The 20,891-nt window shown below is 56.6% G+C and overlaps 3 protein-coding genes across 5 annotated transcripts; 1 reads left to right on the top strand and 2 right to left on the bottom strand.

Annotated features, from left to right (window-relative positions):
• The first annotated feature begins 280 nt into the window (after positions 1-280).
• SHMT2 (serine hydroxymethyltransferase 2) lies at positions 281-5,206 on the top strand. Of its 2 annotated transcripts, none has more exons than XM_060113905.1 (12): positions 281-393; positions 1,388-1,585; positions 2,083-2,162; positions 2,343-2,543; positions 2,839-2,920; positions 3,007-3,129; positions 3,256-3,395; positions 3,705-3,870; positions 4,067-4,166; positions 4,251-4,406; positions 4,487-4,578; positions 4,718-5,206. In XM_060113905.1, the coding sequence occupies exons 1-12, from the start codon at positions 361-363 to the stop codon at positions 4,853-4,855; spliced, it is 1,509 nt and encodes a 502-aa protein (XP_059969888.1). In that variant the 5' UTR covers positions 281-360; the 3' UTR covers positions 4,856-5,206. The 2 variants fall into 2 exon arrangements, with proteins under 2 accessions (XP_059969888.1, XP_059969887.1); XM_060113904.1 differs by having other exon boundaries at positions 282-393; positions 4,487-4,594.
• Positions 5,207-5,374: 168 nt separating this feature from the next.
• NDUFA4L2 (NDUFA4 mitochondrial complex associated like 2) lies at positions 5,375-7,669 on the bottom strand. The gene is made up of 4 exons (XM_060113909.1): positions 7,555-7,669; positions 7,105-7,193; positions 6,245-6,305; positions 5,375-6,121 (listed from the first exon to the last, which is right to left on the bottom strand). The coding sequence occupies exons 1-4, from the start codon at positions 7,609-7,611 to the stop codon at positions 6,065-6,067; spliced, it is 264 nt and encodes an 87-aa protein (XP_059969892.1). The 5' UTR covers positions 7,612-7,669; the 3' UTR covers positions 5,375-6,064.
• Positions 7,670-13,832: 6,163 nt separating this feature from the next.
• STAC3 (SH3 and cysteine rich domain 3) lies at positions 13,833-20,387 on the bottom strand. Of its 2 annotated transcripts, XM_060113906.1 has the most exons (13): positions 20,111-20,387; positions 19,307-19,367; positions 18,785-19,046; positions 18,444-18,541; positions 18,158-18,230; positions 17,193-17,290; positions 15,763-15,829; positions 15,531-15,580; positions 15,153-15,238; positions 14,917-14,968; positions 14,691-14,828; positions 14,453-14,512; positions 13,833-13,976 (listed from the first exon to the last, which is right to left on the bottom strand). In XM_060113906.1, exons 2-13 carry the CDS (start codon positions 19,364-19,366, stop codon positions 13,893-13,895), a joined length of 1,128 nt encoding a protein of 375 aa, XP_059969889.1. In that variant the 5' UTR covers position 19,367; positions 20,111-20,387; the 3' UTR covers positions 13,833-13,892. The 2 variants fall into 2 exon arrangements, with proteins under 2 accessions (XP_059969889.1, XP_059969890.1); XM_060113907.1 differs by lacking the exon at positions 13,833-13,976 and having other exon boundaries at positions 14,112-14,512.
• Between the last annotated feature and the right edge of the window lie 504 nt (positions 20,388-20,891).

Genomic DNA, 20,891 nt, shown 5'->3' with positions numbered 1-20,891 from the left:
CAATAAATTGTTGCTGTCTGGACAACAGACAGGAAAAAAAAAAAAGAAAGAAAGAAAACCTTGAAGAACTTCAGGACAACAAGGAGATGGGGCGGCACTGGATCTCTTTTCTTTCAGGCAAAAGCTTCTGACCCTGGGGCTACAGACGGGAAACGAAAGTGAAGAAGAGGGGAAAAAAACTACAATTCCCAAAAGACCCTAAAGCGTCCACCTTACGCATGCGTAGACCCCGCCCTAATTCTGTGGCTTCCCGGCAGCTCTTTTCGCGCATGCGCTCTCCGGTCAGTCTCCTTCCAACCTCTCGTTTTCCCCGGCCAGAGTTGGTGCCTGGACCTCCTGCGACCTTCATCTCCGGTTGCGATGTTGCCCTTCTTTTTGCTCTGGGCGACTCGGGTAAGAATGGGGCTCCGGAGGCTGGGTGACTAGTAGGAAGTAAGCTCCCCTCCTATCCTAGTTAACTATTCACAAACTTGGGTTCTCTTGGCTTTTAAACGCACGTGGTCTGGGTCCTCCGGGAGGGGAGAGCGGGAGGGGAGAGAGAATGTGCAACTAGGGGGTCCCTGAGACCCCCGGTGCACGCGGGGTGATTGGGGCCCCTCTCCATTCCGGTAACCAGATGCCCCAAGGCCTTGTGACCGCCCATTTGACGTGGCATTAGGGAAGAGAACTGTGGACCCCGTGCTGGCCAGCGAGCGGGGTTCCTGGCCTGGACCGGCGAGCTAAGTCTTTCCTGCGAGCTCTGAGCCATGCAAATGATGCAGCTGGTCACCCTTGCTTGTATCAGGGGTCCCGCGGCTCTGTGGGCTGAAAGGAGGTGGAAAGAGTGGGGAGCACAAAAGACAAGATGTGGGTTTTTGCTTCCCTGCCAGCAGTCCACCCCCAACCCCGTACACACACCTCTTCCCCAGTGGCTGCTGAAGGTCTACCCTGCCACCTCCGTTGCTCAGGAAACCACCTGTACAGCTCGTTGCCCTAACTCTTGCCAGTTTGGTTGCCTCCCACCCTGACTGGGGTATCACTTTGTGAAGGCTCTGCAGGAAGACCATGTGTTTCTGTGGGTGGGGACTGCCCCTGAGTTCCAGAGACATAGGCTTCTAGAGGACAGACTTTGTCCGAGGCTTTGCAGAGTGGTTCAAGGGCAGAGGTGGAGGGAGAGTCTGAGGTGAGGTGAATGGACCGAATCAGAACCACCCCCTGGACATTGATCTCAACCTTGGCTCTAGAACTGGCTTTTGAAGGTGGAGGTGGGAGTGGTGAGAACTGGAACAGACCGACGAGACAACTGGCTGCTGGATATGGAGCCTGAGGGCCTGATAAGCTTGGCTGAGGGTTGTTGACTGTTTTTGTCTGGGCACTTTTTCTTTGACCCTGTCTTTTCCTCCCCCAGCCTCTGCGGAGATGTGGTCGGCTGGTCAGGATGGCCATACGGTGCCAGCACAGCGAGGCAGCCCAGACCCAGACTGGAGAAGCAACCAAGGGCTGGTCAGGCCAGGAGAGTCTATCGGACAGTGACCCTGAGATGTGGGAACTGCTACGGAGAGAGAAGGACAGGCAGTGTCGTGGCCTGGAGCTCATTGCTTCAGAGGTGGGGCCTGGGAGAGGGGCCAGGGCTTAGGCCACCGTGGGTGCTGCAAGTAACAGGTCATCTTCCTGCTATTTCTCCAGCTCTCCCTTTCAGACTCAGGGCCTTCCTGCTGGACCTCATCTTTCTCTCTTCTTACTGACCTCTGAAGCAAAGGCAGGGCCAGTCTGGCTTATGGGATGGGGCATTAGAAAGCTTCCAGAGCTTCCCGGGGCTCCTATAGTTTAGTCTGGTCCCTCTTCCATCCCAAGAGGAAAGAGAAGCTTGGAAGCACAGGTTCAACTGGACAGGTGGCCTTGCTGGAGACACCTATCACAGCAGCTGGGTTTCTGAGGATGCTGCTCTGGCCCTGCCCCAGACCTGGCACGGAATCCTAAATGAACAGAGCTTTCTGTAGAACCCGGCTCCTCCCTGCAGCCTGGGGCTCTGGCATGATGGGGCTGTGGGATCCAGGGAAGGGGGCTCAATACCTTCTGACATTGCCCCCTCCCCCACCCCAGAACTTCTGCAGCCGAGCTGCGCTGGAGGCCCTGGGGTCCTGTCTGAACAACAAGTACTCGGAGGGTTATCCTGGCAAGAGGTGAGGGCTAGGCACCAGAAGGCTGGAGGACAGCCTCAGGGATGGTGATCCCCGTGGGGGACACCTGCCTGTACCCTCCCAGTGTGCATAGAGAAGTGGCCTTCCCAGTCCTTTGCTGCTGGTCCAGGGGGATGGTGGAACCCTTTCTCTGTGCCCTGATCCACTCCCCTTCCGTTGCAGGTACTATGGAGGAGCAGAGGTAGTGGATGAAATCGAGCTGCTGTGTCAGCGCCGGGCCTTGGAGGCCTTTGACCTGGATCCTGCTCAGTGGGGAGTCAATGTCCAGCCTTACTCGGGGTCCCCAGCCAACCTGGCTGCCTACACAGCCCTTCTGCAGCCTCATGACCGAATCATGGGGCTGGACCTGCCCGATGGGGGCCAGTGAGTATAGGTGGGGTGGGTGATGGGCTTGTAGGCAGTATGGGCATGGGAGAAGAGTAATTTGTTGAACACCTGCTGTGTTCCATGCGGATGAAACAGGGCTCTCCCAGTCCTGCAAATTCCAGTGAATGAGGAAGATAAGACCCCAGAAAGCAGTGCCCAGAGCCATGAGGGTGGTGCCTGCTAGGAGAAGTGTTCCAGAGACCCCGGCCTTTGGAGTGGGGTAGGAAGGGAGTGGCTAAGTCTGAGAGTTATTCCACTCTGAACCTGCCTACTTCCTCTCCTCCCCTCCCAGTCTCACCCACGGCTACATGTCTGATGTCAAGCGGATCTCAGCTACATCCATCTTCTTCGAGTCTATGCCCTATAAACTGAATGTGAGTGCTCTAGGGTGTGGGGAGGGAGCTGTGAGGAGCTGCCCTGCTTTCTTCCTAGGGCTTTAGCTTTTTGTCTGTCTGTCCAGCCCAAAACCGGCCTCATTGACTATGACCAGCTGGCACTCACTGCTCGGCTCTTCCGACCTCGACTCATCATAGCTGGTACCAGTGCCTATGCTCGCCTCATCGACTACGCCCGCATGAGAGAGGTGAGTGGAGGGCTGGAGTACCTGCCCCTCCCTAAGGGCTGGTGGGGAGATTTTGGACGAGGGGCAGCCTTGGGCAGGCCTGTCTGGGCCCTCCCCAGGCTGAGGCCTGTCTCTGTACCTGCCCAGGTGTGTGATGAGGTCAAGGCACACCTGCTGGCGGACATGGCCCACATCAGTGGCCTGGTGGCTGCCAAAGTGATCCCCTCACCTTTCGAGCATGCGGATGTTGTCACCACCACCACTCACAAGACCCTTCGAGGGGCCAGGTCAGGCCTTGCCTCTCACTGCCTTCACTCCCGGGGCGTTGTTGGGCTGGATCTGAGGAATTCATTCCCACCAGAAGCCCTGTCTATGACAGTTCTCCTTCTCTTGCCCGTGGAGGCAGTTCCCCGGCAGGGGGTTTGGGGGCGGAGGTGAGGGCTGCTCCCCTCAGCCCCTGGCTGAGTCTAGCACATGGAGCACAACTGTGCTGGACTCTAGAGCCTGCAGGGCTGGGCCAGCCAGCTTCCTCTGTTCTCCCCACCCCCTTGCCCTTTCTTTTCGGCTTAGCTTCTGACCGCCTACCTCCTGCACAGGTCAGGACTCATCTTCTACCGGAAGGGGGTGCGGGCTGTGGACCCCAAGACGGGCCGGGAGATCCCTTACACGTTTGAGGACCGAATCAACTTTGCTGTGTTCCCATCCCTGCAGGGGGGCCCCCACAACCATGCCATTGCTGCGGTGGCTGTAGCCCTAAAGCAGGTTGGGGAGCCTACTCTTGTGGGGTGGGTGGGGCATGGCCTACAGGTTCAGACCCTGCACCTTGCCAACTGAAGTTGGAGCTGATGGAAGGGAGGTGCCAGGATGGGAGGGCGTTGGGATGGGGTCACACTATGCTGGGGGTGGAGGGGCCGAAGGGGCAGGGCTTAAGGTGACAGTGCTGCTCTCTCATCTCCAGGCCTGCACCCCCATGTTCCGGGAGTACTCCCTGCAGGTTCTGAAGAACGCTCGGGCCATGGCTGATGCCCTGCTAGAGCGAGGCTACTCGCTGGTGTCTGGTGAGCCGGGGGGTAGGTGAAAGCCTCTGTTCCCTCAGGCAGAGGCCCAGGACTCAGTACTTCCTGCTTACTGTCCCCCCTCAGGTGGCACTGACAACCACCTAGTGCTGGTAGACCTGCGGCCCAAGGGCCTGGATGGAGCTCGAGCTGAACGGGTGTTGGAACTCGTATCCATCACAGCCAACAAGAACACCTGTCCTGGAGATCGAAGTGCCATCACACCTGGGGGCCTGCGGCTGGGTGAGACCTGGGTTCCAGGAGGGACGGGTGGCTGCCAGGTGGGCTTGGGCCATGCTAATCCTCTCCTGCCTCTCTCTCAGGGGCCCCAGCCTTGACTTCTCGACAGTTCCGTGAGGATGACTTCCGGAAAGTTGTGGGCTTTATAGATGAAGGCGTCAACATCGGCTTGGAGGTGAAGAGCAAGACCAGTGAGTGGGCAAGACCTCCCCTGCCCCCACCCAGTTTACATTCACTGTCTCCCCCCTCCTTCAGCTGATGGAATGGCCTTCCCCAGAGCTCTGACAACGTTTTTTTTTCTCCCCCATCTCTAGCCAAACTCCAGGATTTCAAATCCTTCCTGCTCAAAGACCCAGAAACAAGTCGTCGGCTGGCTGACCTCAGGGGACGGGTGGAGCAGTTTGCCAAGGCCTTCCCCATGCCTGGTTTTGATGAGCACTGAAGGCACCTAAGAAATGAAGCGCACAGACTGACGTTTATTCCTCTTCCCCCTACCTGGACAAGTTGGGGTTGGGGGGTGACTGCCTATCTTCCAATTTTTTGCTGGAGGAGGGGAAGGCCGCCCACTTAGGGGAAAAGGCGGGTATAGTTCCCCTTCCCAGGATTTGTAGCTGAGGAGGTTTCTTCTTGCAACAAGACTTAGAAGGAAGAGGCTTGGGGCTTTCTGCCCTAACCTCTCTCATTATCTCAGTGTTATAGACTCCCTGCCCTCTCTTGGGGAGGGGGGAGTTGCCCTTGTGAGCCAGAGGAAGGCGTGGGTAGGCACCCTTCTTTCATTTTTATCTAATAAAATGCTGACCTGCCCTGAGCTTCTGTTACTGTGGGAGGGGTCCCCTGGGCCAGGTGGTGATTTGTCTCCCTCAGCATGTCCCTCCGTTCCCTCCCACCACTACCACAAGGACCCCTGGGGCTGCAGTCTCCTCTCCCTCTGATCAGAGCCGACACCAGACGTGATTAGCAGGCGCAGCAAATTCAATTTGTTAAATGAAATTGTATTTTGCCCACGGCTGCTTCTGTTTGATCCCAGGGGACGGAGGGGAGCAGGGAGGGGTAGGGAAGGCAGGGGGAGGCCCAGGTGTGAGGCGGGAGGGGATGCCCATTTGCATGGGAAGCAGGGGGCTTGGGCACTGGCAGGAGTGAGCTTCACCTCCTTGGGTGTAGGTGCCTCATCCCAGGCTGGCTGGGCTGTCAGTGACGAGCCTGGTCGAGCCCAGTCGAGCCAAAGTAGCACCGCCCCTGGGCTGGTGCCCAGAGCCTGGGCTAACGTGGGGCCCGCCACGTCACTTGGCACTCAGGCCTCTGCTTGGTCTTGGCTCTCACGTAGGCCACGCTCCACACGTAGTGTGTACCACGCCCTGTGAGGCCCGCGGGGCAGCGGGGCTGGCATGGGCCTTTTGGGTTGCCCAGGCTACTGCCTGTCCTCCTAACTCCCCCTCCCCCTCCCCCCTCGTGGGACTGAAGCTGAGGGTCAGAGGTGCTTCCGCTGCTGGGAGCAAGGGAAGAGGGTGGGGGTGGAGCTGGCTCCCCTCGTGGGAACCGGCCTGTGTAAGCAGGAGCTGGACAGGGTGGCTAGAGTGGTGCCCTGGGGTGGGCGGTGGAGAGCGGAAAAAATGAGTAGGCTGGCTGGTGGTGGTTTACATCGATGTGCTCTGCAGCCAGGCTTAGAAGTCTGGCCGGTCTTTCTTCAGTTTCTTATAGTCAGTGGAAACTGCAAGGAACTACAGGAGAGAAAGGGGGGTTGCACCGAGTGCCCCAGGCCTCCCTTTGCTGGGGTGGGAGGTGCCAGCTGGGATCAAGAGATGAGCGGATGGAGGCGCAACCCTGAAGCCACTGGGAGTTACCTTGTACTGGTCATTGGGGCTCAGGCGGTTCCAGGGCTCCGGGTTGTTCTTTCGGTCCCAGCTGTGGAGAGGGAGGGGGAGGGTTAGGGTTTCCTCTCTGGGAAGGACTCTGGAGCCTCAGGGCACCCTCAGGGTCTGCGCCCCCGCCCCAGCACGCCCCCTCTTCCGCGGAGGTGGGGGGCATTTCCCAGAGACTGAGAGGGGAGGGGGCACGTTAGCGGGTGCTGACAAGTGAGGCAAGAAGGCTGTCAGCATTGTCAGCCTGGGACCAGGTGACAGACGTGACAACCCGGCCCAGGGACTCCCGCCTGCTCCTTGTCACCCCAGGTTAGCCCCATAGAGCAGAGCGGTGGGAATCAGGCAGAAATCCCGAGGCGCTGGGGTTGTAGTGATGTGCCTCGAATTCAGACAACGCCGAGGGTGCTCCCGCGTGCTTGGAGGACCCTACACTCCCGCCGCCTCTGGCGGGGCTTGCGGTCTCCGCGCCGCCCCGGCCCCAAAGGCGCCCCCAGCAGCTCACCCGGCCACACACCCCCAGCGCTTGGGCGGCGAGACAGAGGTACCAGAAGGCCACCGGCGGCCAGCAGAGCGGCGTCACCATGGCAACGCGGCCGGGAGCGGTGCTAGTTCCGCAGCCCAAAGCAGGCCGAGTCGCCGGCCACTGAGGAGTGAGCTGTCTGGTGGGGCCGAGCGAAGGCGGGGGGCCTCGCAGGTCAGGAGCGGGCTCCAGCCCCGAGATGCCACCTGCCTGGGGATTTCCGCGAGGACCCCTCATTCCCACCATTCCTGGGAGGCCCGTGCGTCCCTGTCTCATCTTGCCCCACCCAGGACCCCTTCCTGCGTCCCAAGCCGGCCTTTACCAGACGTCGGGGCTGCGCAGGGCGAGTCGCAGCAAGTAGAGCGTAGCGCTGCCCATGCCCAGGCCAATGAAGCCGATCATCGGGATGAGCTGCGGAAAGACAGAGGGAACTTTCAGGGGCAGCACCCCTCCCAATCGCCCTTTACAAGCTTTTCTGCTCGGCCCGCCCGCTCCCCCACCCCGGGTCTGGCGCCCCCTCCCTTCCGCGAGGGAGGACCGGCAGCCTCCCACACCATTTTTGCCGTAGTCTCCCTCAACCTATTGCGAGTCTGTCTGAGGTGGATTCAAGGGACACGGAGGGCATATTGCAGGGATGGATTGAGGGCACCCTGAAGAAATATTAGGAGCTTTGGGGGAACTAGGCAAGAGGCAGGGTACTGGGAGATTTGGGGGTTGCCAGGGCAGCTAGAGAGTTAGAAGGTAGAATCATGGCTCCTGGGACCAAACTCACCCCGGGATGTCTCTTGATCTGCCGGTAGAAGCGGGCTCCGAGGCTGGTTCCTGCCATATCGCCTCTCCAGTGTCTGGTCCTCTCCAGCGTCCCTGCTCCCTTGCTCCTCCTGGGGTCCCGCCCCCCTCTGGGGAGGGGTCAGCCCAGCCCAGCCCAGCCTGGCCCAGCCCGGCCGCTTCATCAGACTCTCCCCGCCCCCAATCTCTCTCCCTACGGCAGTTCCAGGCTCGGCTCGGAAGAGAACTGTTGGGGAACAGGGGCATTTCTGCTCATCCACTCTCCACACCAAGGGGTCAGACCCTGGCCCATGGGACATCATCATGCTTTGGGCTTTGGGCTGGTCCAAGGGAGAGGCCTCGCAGACTCTGGCTCAGAGACTGATTGAGGGGGATCAGAAGTGGGAGGAGGGACTCACCATGGGACAGGCAGACAGACCCCCAGCAAAGTGCAGGTGGGAGTGTTCACAGGTGGGACCAGGAGGGGCCAGGAAAGAATGAGGGCATCTGTAATGCTTCCCTGACACCCCTAGAGCCACCCAGGAGCTGGCAGGTCTTGGGAGCCCTGGTTCTGTCTCCCTCCACAGTATAGTGGGAAGAGGAGGGGGACAGATAGACCAACAGCACTAAAGCTGCCCCAGCCGCTCTAGTCCTGGGTGGTTTCTTCAAGTTGGTTTCTCCAAGCTGCGTTGCGGTTAGCCTGGAACAGTGTTTGGAGGCCAGGGAAGCCGGGCATTATCTTACACCTGGCTCAGAATAGGATAAATCAGTTGGTTAAGTTTGGGGGCTTGAGAGACTTCCTTCCCCTGCCTACCTGGGGTAGCCATCCAAGGAGGCCATGTTCTGTCTCTGGCTGTGATGGAGAGAAAGAGAATGGAGTAAAGGAAACAGTCGAGGAAAGATAGAAAAGATGTTGAAGGAGAAAAGAGAAAAAGACACAGAGACAGAAGCGTCATAGAGCGATTGCCTCCCTTTACGCGACCAACTAGGGTGTATGAACTCGCGTGTATGCTATGTTGTCAGCGTTGGAAAGCTCACTGCCACCGTCTTCGGGAAACTGGGGTCCTAGGGACCCAGGAGCGGAGCCCTAACCACCTCTCCTCACTCCACGCTAACCTCCATCCTCCCTGCCTCCCCCACTGCTGCCCTGGCAGCCCATCCTACACAGCTCTCCCACTTCTCCCCTCCAGACCCTCGTGGTGCCCAGGCAGGGGCGAGCTGTGCACCCACCACTGTGCCCCTCAGAGCACCGAGAGGGAGAAGTCCCTTTCTGGGGGGGCCTCCTGCTTTCGCCCCGAGCTGATACCTCCCCAGCCTCCTGAGCTGACAAGCGCGGCTGTAATTAGGCTGCGGGGTCCCGAGCTCTCCGCCTCCCTCCGGCGGATAATGAGATAAAGTGTCAGAGACACGGCGAGAACAAAGAGACAGAGACTCAGTGCTTACGTGTGTGGGGGACGGGGGAGGGCGACTGACGGGATGTCAGAGCCTGGAGCAGCGCAGAGCCCGGCCCTCCCTGAGCACTCGCACCTCCAGGGCTGGGTCAGGGGCTAGGGTGTCCGGTCACCTGTGCCCCTTAGCCCTCCAGTCTCTGGGACTAAAAATCACTCCTGGAGCTCGAGCTCGAGGGCCGCACAGCTGGGCTGCACATCTGGCTCTTGTGGCACAGCTGGGGAGCCAGGATGCCTATAGGGATGTCTGGCCCCTTTACCGCGCCCCTTTGCTTCTTGGGCCCTCGCCCTCCTTCCGGTGCCCTTTCTAGTGAGTTCCAGTGACCCGGGCCTAGCGCATTCCGAACCCTCTGACCCGCTTCTTTCCTTGGAGCCGCCGTTGATCCTCCTGCCTTGGGCCCCCGCCGGAGTTCCTTATTACATTACTGCTTTCGCGCTTGCCTCTCCGGGGCTCCTTGAGCCTTCACCTGCTTCTGGTACTTGTCTCTGACCCCTTGTCGGTGACCCTATTTCTAAGGCCCCGCCCATCTCTGGATCGTGGTCTCTGCGGCCAAGCTGAGACACAGAACTGCTTGGGTTCCACATCCCATTTCTTCCCACCTCCCCGCATTTTCCCACCAGAAGGACTCAGGCCACACTGACCGAGCCGACAGAGGTCATTAGCTGCGGATTAGGCGTGGCCAGGGGCGGGTTGGGTTCCCGCTGGGATCTGACTCTGAACCCTAAACCTTACAGACACTAATCCGCGCTCTGCTGGAGCCGAACGTCAAAAGCAGCTGGACTCCGCGGAAAAAGTTGGCAGCGGGGCCGTGGGTGCGGGCGCCCCCTGGAGGCGGAGCTGCTCTCAAGCTCTTAGGGGGCGATGCCTCAGGCGCCCCCTATCGGGCCACGCTGGCCCTGCGCCCTGCGGCTTTTGAGCAGGTAAATTAGTGCCAGGAGTGTGGGTCCGGCCGGCAGGTCAGCCGTTCCTGCCACTCCCACCGCCAAGGCAGTGTGGGTCCTTCAACTTCCACTCTTCTGTTGTGAGGTGGGGCCGAGTGAAGGGAAGGAGAGGGGACGAGGAAGCTCCCACTTCGCCAGCTGCGGGCACCCCAGGTTCAGGCCAGTTTCTCTCGCCAGGCTGGGCTGCCCCAGATGCCCGGGGCTCCGCCTCCGCCCCGGGACTGCTCTCTGCCCTCTGACCCTACCTGCCCCAGTCTCCGGCTGCCCATTTTTTCTGCGTCTGCTTCAGACCCTATCACTGTCTCTCTGTTCCTTCTCATTCTGTCTCTCCCTCTGCAGCTCTCTTTATCTGGCTGTGTCCCCCTGCACCTCTTTCTCTGTGTCTCCCTCAGTTCGTCTCTCCTTCCCTCTATATTGCTCTACCTCGCTGTGCCTCTCTTTACAAATGCCTCTCTCTCTGTCACTGTCTTTCTCCCGCCTCCCCGGTTCTATTCCTATTCTCTGCCTTGCTGCCCCTGGGGTTCTGCAGCAGTCCAACGGGACAGCCTGGGGACACCTCGGGGCACTGCCCGGGGTCCCCTTCCCGGTCACCTCCACACGCCCGTCACCTTGGCGCGGGCTCCTTCTTCCCTCTGCAGCAGTGTGGCGTGGAGGGGGCGCCAGGGTTGGAAGACACAGTGCCCAGCATCTGCTCGGGAGCCCCGGGGCCCCTGACCCCCTCTGCCGCTATTAAGGACGCCGGGTCCCGAGGCTCTGAGATGATCATGATTGCATCAGCCAGACAGCCGCGGAGCCGGGAGCCGCGCAGCGAGCGAACCAGCGAGACAAAGACGCCTGCGCCATCTGTTTATGCAAAGCGCTCTCCGCCGGGGACCCCGGCGTTCCAGTGCCTGGCCCAGCTCTGAGCATAGGGTCATGAGTCAGCTACTGCCCGGCGCATCCGCCGCGCTGCGGCTCCCCCACTCCCCAGCACCCAGAGGGGCCGCGGGGCGAGCGGAACTGAGGGGGGTGGGGGTTGTTGATGTGATTGGAGCGGACGCGGCTCTTTCTTCAATAATGGATGGAGATGATGCGGACGGCGGAGCCAAGCCCGCCCGGAGAGGAGAGAGGAATAGAAATGGGGAGAGGAAGGGGCGGGGGCGGGAGACTCACCCTGGCGAGCGCACAAGCGCGCGCGCGCACACACACACACACATACACGAGCGTGCGTGCGTCACACTGTCATTCGAATATACGCCGCCGCGCGGCTCACACCCAGGCACACGCCCACGCACTGTCACTGAGGCCCACACACCTGCAGGCAGAGACGCCCGAGCAACACACTCACCAGAAGCTTTTCCTGGTTCTTACACATACACGGTCCTACAGGCAGAAGCGCATGTAAATGCCCACACGCGGGGCACACGCAGGAGTGAAGAATGCACAGACACGTAGACCCGTCAAAGCACATATGTACATCTGACACCCAGGGGCTAAGACAGCCAAAGATCTTAAGAGGTTGGGGGTGGGGCAGATCGGGGACAAGACACATACTCAGCGGCACAGGCACGCACCAGGGGCACACATACCAGGGGTCCACACGTATACACACAACACCTGAGACTCCGATAGACACACCTCACACAGAGCACACACACACACATACACACACACTACAGAGCAGGGACACAGACACCCATAATCAGCAGGGGCACAGAGAAACCCCCTTCCCCCCTCCCTCCCCACACTCAGAGTTTCACACCCACACGTGCCAGAGCTGCTGCCTGTGCCCTGCGGTGGCGAAGTGTGGCAGAGAGGTCACTGAGACCCCTGAAGCAGGCCTTGTTAGTCTAGCCACATAATGAGGCTCTGATGATAGGAGATTCCTGGGGCTGTGGGCCCTGCGCCCCTGCTTGACTGCCTACAAACTTCCTTTCTTGGCCCCCAGGGCTAGTGGTGTAGACCTTAGGCCTCCACGCTCCACAGCCGACCCTGCCAGCCTCAACCCCGGTAGCTGGGGGAGAGGTGGGAAAGCCATAGAGGGATATTAGCAACTGCATAGGGAGACTCCCAGCACATCCCCAACACAGCCAGGAGGCAGGCTCATCCCTGGTGCTGCTCAATCTTCGGACTTCAAGGGGCACTTTCTTTGCTAAGAGCCGGGTGGGCACTGGGGAGGGGTAGGACGTGGCTTGTGTTCTGGACCCTAGTAACCCGGCCCCTCCTTCAGTCTGTTTTCAATTCAGTCAGCTCCTTGGCCTAGACTTATGACCTTTGCAGTGTGAGGCAGCAGCATCCATCACCCAGGCGGCTGCTGGCAGGCGTGGGGGGCACTGGGGGCTCTCAAGGGGTCGCTGTCCCTCCTGCCTCCCTCTCCTGAGACCTGCTCTCTGCCCGCGGGCCGGGGTCCACGGGCGGGGCAGGTACTGGGGGGAGGGTGTGACCAAGGGGCTCAATTGCTATAACTGGGCCTTGTGTCCCCACCCCTGACACCCCAGCACCCGTCCTTCGAACTCGGCACAGTCAGCCTCCCCGCTCCTCCCACCCTCCCTCTCTCGGGCCCTTTGCTTAATTTCCTATTAACTGCTGATAAATCCAATTAAACCGCCGCTCTAATTAGGGACAGCTGCCGGCTCCGGGAGGCGGGGGAGGAGGGTGCCCCCCGAGTGTAGGGGGAGAGAACAGCAGCTCTTTCTGCTTCTCGGTACCCCTACACCAGCACTGCCGCCCAATGAGGCAGTAAATTGGTTTTGTTTCGGCATTATGTGTGTGTGGCGCTCTCGAGGATCTTGGGGGACTCTGGGTTTGAGTCCCTTTGATCGCTTGATGAAGAGTTGCGACCCAAGCCCTATCCGTCCCTGCCCCCCGCTTTGGTGGTAGGTGGATCCTGAGGAGGCATGAGAGCAAAGGTTTGATTTGTGTGCGGCGGTGGAGGGGGGCCTGCAATCTGCTATTCCAGCCGAAGAGTGATTCGAGGGGGCTGTCTGAGCTTCCCTTGATGACCCCGCCGCCGCCCCGAGGCCTCCGGGACAGTCAAGGGCAAAGGGAACAGGAAACCGAACCAGGTTCTGAGGCGAGTCTTCTCGTGTGCTTCCCTACCCCCAACACACCTCAGCCTTCTGGAAGGAAGGGGGGCGCTCCCGTCCCGGGCCCTCCTCTTTCCCAGCCCAGCTGAGACTCTGCCCTCCCCCCGCCAGCAGCAGATGGTGCCCGGGCTCCCGCTGCCAACCTTGCTAGGCGGTGCCAACCTCAGGCCTGGCTGACAACCGTTAGAAGAGAAGAGAGAGGATCTCTTGACTGGCCAGGCTGACCCTCCCCCACCCGCCGTCTAGCTCAAGACCCTCAGCCAGCCCCATTCCAGCGGCCACCCCAGGTTGCCGCTCACTGGTCCGCTCCCAGGTCCCTAAACTCCTCGTCTCCTTCAGCTCCCTTTCCTACACCTTCCCGCTCCCTGCCACCTGCCACCGCGACCTGGGCTGGTACATTTGCATATTTGCATATGCAAATACATTTACATACGGCGCACCGCTGGGAGGGGGTCTCCGCTTGAGCTGCTTAGCTGTCTGCCCCGCGCCCTCTCACTTGGTACCTGTCGCAAAGGGCTGGGGCGGGGGCCGCGCGGGAGGGGTCAGGCCCCCCCCACCCCGGTCTCGCTCGCTCAGTTCCCGGAGGACTTGAGGAAGTGTTGCCATGGAGACGGCACGCACCCCACCCCCTTCCAGGACCAGGGTCTCGGGCTTGGTGTCTCCGGTTCTCTCCTCTCCCCCCCGCCCCCCCACCCCCGTCCCTCGCACTTCAACCGAGATCTTGCATCGCCCCCTGGCGGCCTAGCTCGGAACTGAGCCAGGTTCGGAAATGCAAGGGGCTGCCCACGGCGAAATCACTAAGAGATAGTGGGACCTACCCTGCTACCCGATCCTGCTCCCAGCAGCAGGGGCGCGAGGGCCGTGACCCCAGTCCAGCTCCCCTTTCTTCATTGACGACAGAGGCCTTGCCTGGCGGACGCATCTGTCTCCCCACCTCGCACCAGCCTCGGCCCAGGTGGGTCTCGGATTACCTGATGGTAGTGAGGGGAGAGCTGGGGAAGATTCGCCACGCCTTCCTAGGCCCTCTCTCCTCCCTCTCCCCTCAGCCCCCAGTTAAACAGTAAACTTTTCTAACTTTTGTCAAAACTTTAATAAATTGGCAACATTCGATGGTTCGCCTCAATCCCCCCTCCCGTCTCCCTAGTGGAGACGCGTTCTTTTTCCAGATCTCAAAGGCTGGACCTGAGGGGTTGTGAGTGAGGCTGCTCCCGGCACCAAGTATCCGACGCCCTCGGCGGGGGAGGGGGACGGGAACCAGTCCCTTCCCGGAAGCACCGTCACGTTCCGGCGGGCCTTCCCATCTCCCCCACCCGGCAGTATAGTTGCTTTCGCCCCTTTTCTCCCCAACCTCCACTGGGCCTGCCCAGAATGGGGTTTGGTTATCTCCCGCCAGCAGGCGTCTTCACGCCTCAATCTCCTCCAGGAAGTCGGTGGGAAACAGCCCCACCTTGCGGCCGGTGTAGACCTTGACGTAGCCACCGGCTTCATCTCCTTTCTGCACCACAATCTAAAGGATTAAGGGACGAGGGAGGAGAGGAGTCAAGAGAAAACAGTAGAAGAGCTGAGCAGGGGAGTCCAGAGTTATGGAGGCCCAATCTAGCCCCATTAATGGGTTAAGATCTGCAAGGAGTGTAGTTTGCAGAGAAGCCTCTGGGCCTGGGGTTGAGTTGGGGCACCAGAGCTACCTGGTCCTTCTTGAGAGTGATCTGCCCTATCTCGCGGTTCCCCACGAAGGATCTCGTTACGCGGTGCACACGCTCTCCAGACCGGACCCGAATGATGAAGTTTGGAGGGAAAAATCCGACCTTCTCCCCTATTTTCCCCTAAAGGAGATGGTAGGGCGAATTAATCCACAATCTCTGGTTCTAAACTCAACCCACGTCCCACCCGAGTCTCAGACATTTCTCTTACCCGCCACCACTCCTCATTGGAGTCATCAATGACTGTGATCTTCTCTCCAGGCCTGGGAGAGGAAGGAAGGGGCCTCTGAGATTTAGGGGCCTTATACATTCAGTCCCTTGGCTGTGCCCAGGTCCAGCCCCAAATAGGCTCCATGCCCGAGTCCCCCCTTTTCCTTTCCCATAGGGAGCTGGGCTCTCCCCTCTCCACTGCCAGTACACCGCCACCCCAATCCTAAGGCCTCTCACGGGAAATCCAGATCGTCCTTCTCCAGGGCTTTGAATCGATAGAGAGCCACAAAGTAATGAGACTGCTGGAAGCCAGGCTGCTTGTGCTGGGGGTGAAAGGGGGTGATGAGTCTCAGGGCACCTCTGTCCCAGACTGAGGGGCAGGAGGCAAGGCCAGGGGTATTTTCTAGACACACTACATTCCACCTCTCTTTCATGTCCCTGAACTAAGAGGAATGTGTTGGCTGTGTGTATGTGTGAGGTGGTGGAGAAGACAGGTTAATGATTGGAACCCATGGAATCAGTGTGAGCTTCTGCTGAGGCCGTGAGTGGCGTGAGTGGTGTCAGACCTGGGTTGGGGAGAGGACTGGGGTCCCCGTAGGGAGAAAATATTCTCACTTTGTCATCAGGTGTCTTCTTTTCAGCTTTCTTATCCCCTTCAGGGTTTCCTGGAATGGGAAACACCGACAAATTGTCTCTGGCTTCTGGAGTGTAGCCCTCAATCCCTTACCTTTTTGTTCCAGGGCCTCTTACCTCCAAACCTGGCATGCTCTTTGGCCCTCCATCTCCTGTGCCACAGCTGAGCCCTGACCCTCCTCCATCTCTATGGATGGAGGTGGGTGTTACTCACCATCCTGGGGTTTGCCTTCCTGTGGTCTGGCAGACTCTGGCTCCTCTTCCATCATGGCTGCTAGAGACTGGAGAGGGCACTAGAGTTAGGAAGATGCTGTCTTGGAAACTCATGCTTCCCCTGGCTCTCAAGTCTGGCCAGAGAACTAGAGAATAGGATCTCAGTGTTGGAAGGAGACTTGGAAGAAGTATCTAGTCAACCACCTGCCTAATGCAGGGACTTTCTCTGAAACAACATGGCAGGTGACCACCCACATTGTGCTTGAATGTAGTTGACAGGAAGCTCACGACCTTGCAAAATCCATGTCTTTACTATAGTGTCTGCCCTTAAAAATACTAGTGTGTAAGAGAAAAATGGGCAGCACAATTTTTCGAATTCCCTTAAGAGAATAGAACCCGAGTGGGCTAGCCTTTCTGGAAGCAGTCAGATCACATTGATAGTGCCTTATAAGTCATAGCTCACTCCAAGAAATCCCTAATTTGCACCCAACTTCCATATCAACTACTTTGAGGCCAGATCTCTAGTTCTGTTTTTGTGCAGTTGGTTTTCTTTTTTTGATCCAAGAACAGTTAGATATTTTTCCTTACACAATTTTGAATGATTAGTTCTTGGTCTTTCTTCTAGTCTGTAATATTTTTGAATATATTATTCAGTGTACGAGTTTTCCCTCCTAGGTTTCCCACAAAACTTAACGGGATATATCATTTATATCTTCATTTGTATCAGTGAGAAAAATGTCCATAGGTGAGGACTAAGGACTAAATCATGTCATAAAGCATCAGAAATCTCCCTCTGGTTGGAAACTCCCTAAAGGACCAGAATCCTTTGGGTGCTGTCATTCAACTAATTTTAGGAATCCATCTAACTGTAACCATTATCCACATTAGTCCATCCTTGTTGTCCAGAAAGATATAAGGATATGCTAACAAATTCCTTGCTGAACTGAATACGTCTATTGTATTACCAATCTAGTAACCTATTACAAAAGGAAATGAAGGTGCTCTTGGCCACAAGCTTTGTGCCTCAGTTTCCTCATCTACAGGATAAATGGGTCAGACCAGATTATCTTCATGGACGCTTGGGGGGGCTCTAGAATTCTCTGATTAGTTGGCATGACAAGCTCTCCTCTCCAAATCCAAAAGCATAGCTTTTCCTCTGTTGTCTGGCAATGCCAGGGCCCTGGGGCCTAGCCTTTAGTTAGTTATGGTGGTTTATCTGACAATTTCAGAAGGGAGTTCCTGGAGTAAACACATGCTATGGCAGGAGTTGTTAAACTGAGGCCTTTTAAAATTGCGTGCAAAAATTTGTCTGTTGGGTTATGTGCAATTTTAGGGGAAGAGGATCCCTACTTCTGTCAGCTTTCCAGAGAGGAGACAGGACCTGCTCCATGGGGTCTCTAGAAGGCCTCAGTAGGAAAACTGGGTGCTCACATTTTTTTTATCTGCCTGTCCCTTCTTCCGTTCCTTGTTTGCCATGATCACCCCAATGCGAAGGGTTTCAAACACAGGGTCATTGCGATTGGCAGCAGCTAGTTGGAATGGGAGAAGAAAGGAGACATTACTGGGGAGGCAGAAAAAGGCTTAGAGGAAAGAGAGACCTCCTAAGTAAGGGAGAGATGCGACTGAGTAGGTGTGTGTGTGTTTAGAATTAGGAAAGTGTCAGCTGGGTATACCTAGGGTCATCAATTTATAAAGAGCTCTAAAGACATCACTGGAAATGTGATGGAGAAAAATATTTACCAGCACTCCTTCCAGGCAGAGCATTATATGATGTTGGAAAGACAACTCCGCTAATGAGTTGCTTGGGAGTTGGGGAATGCTCAGAATCACTATTTTCCTTTTAAGGAGAGTGGTCCTTTAACTGCTGGCTTTTGTTCTGCTGAGTGGCATGTGCAAGCTGGGGTACTACCACCAGTGGGTTCTTCTTTCTCCATCCATGCTCCTCACAGAGTTCAGCCTCTCCTCCAAATAAATGTTGAGCAAATTGTCAACAAATACACTTTTAAGAGTTGCCAAATTATGAATCTGCCCAGGATGCCCACAGCTCTTGGTCTGGTCCTGAGTCTGGCACTATGCTCTTAACAAGGATGAGGACAGTCTGCTTCATGCTTAGAAATGGTTTTGCATACGAAGAGCAGAGTTTGAAGTCAGGCAGATGAAGGTTTCAGTCTTGGTTCTGTCTCTTTCTTACTGTACAAAGCCCGTGCTAAATCTTATCTCCCTCTGCTATAAAACAGGGGAATACTGACTCTGCATCCAAGATGGCTAAAATATTAGATTGAGTGAAAACCATGGGAAATAGAGTCTGTTTCAGAATTTGGCTTCCCAATCTGGAGACGGTGCTGAAACCATCTCTAGGCTTGCCCATTCCCTCAGGTCCCGTATGGGGCACTTACAGAGATCTTTGACACAAGCGTACTGCTGGTTGCTGTAGAGAGGGGAGCTATAGGCCCGATGGAAACCAGGGGGCTGTAGGATTGGATGGGAGAAAGCATTAGAGATAACAAGGTAGGGCCCAGAACCCATCTCTCCCATGAGTATTCACCCCTTCTTGGAGTAAGAGATGGCTTGAGGGAAAAAAAGCAGGGAAATGGGTGGGATGATTTGAGGAGGGACTGGCAAGGAGGTAGCTGGCAACACATCCCCTCCCTTCTACTTTCTTGCTCCCCAGAGCCTACTCACGATCTTGCCGAAGCATCTCTGCATCTCCACATAGGACCGACAGTGTTCGTGGATGTTAGTTTTGCAGTTCTTACAGCGAAGCCCAAATTTGTTGTTGACTTGGGAGATGGGGAGAACATCTGGGTGAGGTTCCTGATTTCCCTTCCCCTTTGTACCATTGCTGCTACTCTAGCTCTTAGGTCCTTTTTCTGTCTGGGACCCAACACTCTCAGTCTGTAATAGTATTTTCTTAAAGCCAAATCTTACCACAGCCTGTCTGATATACAAATACTCCTTTCCTAAACCCCTTCCCCCACCCCCTGCCTTCGACATCACACTCTCCACTTCCCTTCATGACTCACGCACAATCATCCGGGCACAGACATCACAGAACTTGGGCTTCTTGAAGAAATGATCTTTGAATTTGTGGGGCTTATCATTAACAAGCTTAGGAGGTTCTGGGGGTGGCTCCTCCTCCTCTTCTTCCTCCTCTTCCTCATAGATGTAGTAGATGGGCCCATCCCCAGCTCCCACTGCTTCCCCATTGGCCTGGGGCTCTGGGGGAAGCTCCGTTTCCTTTGTCCCTGTAGACTCCTTCCTGAATAATTGCTTCAGCCGCTGTAGCTGAGGGAGTGAAGGAGACCCAGTGTTAAAAGAACTGTCTTGCTTTCTAGAGTAGGTAAGGCTGAAGCTAACTATACATTTTTCTAGCCTGGGGTAAGGGGCACACCCCAGGATTAGGGGGTATCGGGGGCTGCGGGTGCTAGCTAGCGTTTTAACAATAAATGAGTCATATACAAGTGAGATCAATTCAAGCACTTTTCTTCAAGGGCTGCAGCAGTTTCCCAGCTCCCCCCACCCAGTGGTCAGAAGCCCAGACTCACCCCACTTTGCCGAGTCTCTGCTGGGAAGGAGGAGGACTCCAGCACCTCCTTTTCTGTCATCCTGCAAGAGGTTGGACCCCACTGTGAAATCTAATCCCTGACTGCCATTCTTCCCTCCCATGTTCCTGTCCCTTGCAGTGGGGTGGTCCTTGAAGGGGAGGCTTTGGGAGAAATTTGGTTAAACAGAGATCCTTCCATAGGGCTTATGAGCAGAAAGATTCCATGCAAGTCCAGAGAAAAGCCCAACAGACTAAAGACCTTCCCAACCAGTTCCTCAAACCAATAACCATCCTTCTACCATGAGGGGCAACCCCAGAGTTTACAGCCCCAAGACAGTACACAAGGCTGTGTGGTTTAGGGATTGTCCTACAGGTACTTTATCTCTCTTGGGAATCTGTGGGCAATAGAAATGTGACGCACACCTTCCCAGATCCCTTTCAAGAGGTTTAATGTGTGTGTCCACAAGCATTCGTGGAGGGACGGGCTGGGGACATTTGTTCTCCTCTACCTCTTGAGCCCTGGGGGCCCAGTGCCTAGTTCCCAGCCTGCCTCAGGCCTCAGCTATTTTAAGTTTTCAGAGTAATATGAGCCTTTCCTTCCCTTACTACTCCATTCCCCCGATCCCACCCTCACCCCACCCTCTAATCCTAACTCTTGTCCTGGAGTAGAATAATAATAATTTCACTCCTAAAACCCAAACTACTCACAGACAAGCAGAGAAATGAAGAAGCGGAATAGACTATGGATTGGGGAAGCTTGGGTGAGCAGTCCTGGAAATGGAAAGAGGATGAAGAGGCAACTTACGTTTGGAATTCCCTAAGTCAGTCCACAGCCTGTGGAGGAAAGAGGGAGCCCCTGGGATCTTGACGGTGGTGCTGGGGGAGGGCCGGTCTTCTTCCTTGGGGGCTAAGCCCCCCCAGTATTCTCTGTACTCACACCAGCTACCCAGACGGTGTTTGTAGACCTCCTAGCCTCTCGCCTTGGTGTCAGAGCTGAAATGACAGGGCTGGAGGAAAGTGGACAGCTGAGCGACAACAGCTGACACAGAGAAATTGGACACGGGGAGGGCTGGACCCTAACTCCTCCCATCCCCCCAGAGCTGCTGTTGCCTGGTTTTTCATCTATGGTGTGCAGGTCAGAACTGGCTAAATTCAGGAAGGGACATGCCGCATACTCATATGGGTGATTTTTTTTTTTTTTTGGTCACACTGTGTGTGTGTGGCTTGTGGGATCTTAGTTCCCCATCCAGGGATCGAACCTGGGCCCTCAGCAGTGAAAGCGCGGAGTCCTAACCACAGGACCGCCAGGGAATTCCTTCATGTGGGTCATTTTAAATGACTAAAGGTGAAGATGAATTACAAACAGGCTTCTCCATCCTTTTCCCAAGGTCCAAACATCTCTCCAATTCTACCCTCCCTGGATCTACTTTAGGAACTAGGCTTCGACTTCTCAGCCACTATCTTCTTGAGGCCATGTTTTTTTTTACCCTCAAGCATCGATCTAGCCTCCAATCTAGGAAAGAAAGGGCTTGGAAACTGGTGAAGAAAGGAACATTTGAATTTTCAGAGCTCTCCTATCAGCCAAA

The sequence above is a fragment of the Mesoplodon densirostris genome, chromosome 11 (assembly GCF_025265405.1).
Source record: "Mesoplodon densirostris isolate mMesDen1 chromosome 11, mMesDen1 primary haplotype, whole genome shotgun sequence".
Lineage (NCBI taxonomy): Eukaryota > Metazoa > Chordata > Mammalia > Artiodactyla > Ziphiidae > Mesoplodon > Mesoplodon densirostris.
Note: the sequence above shows the minus strand (reverse complement) of the source record. Positions and strands in the feature narration are given on the sequence as shown.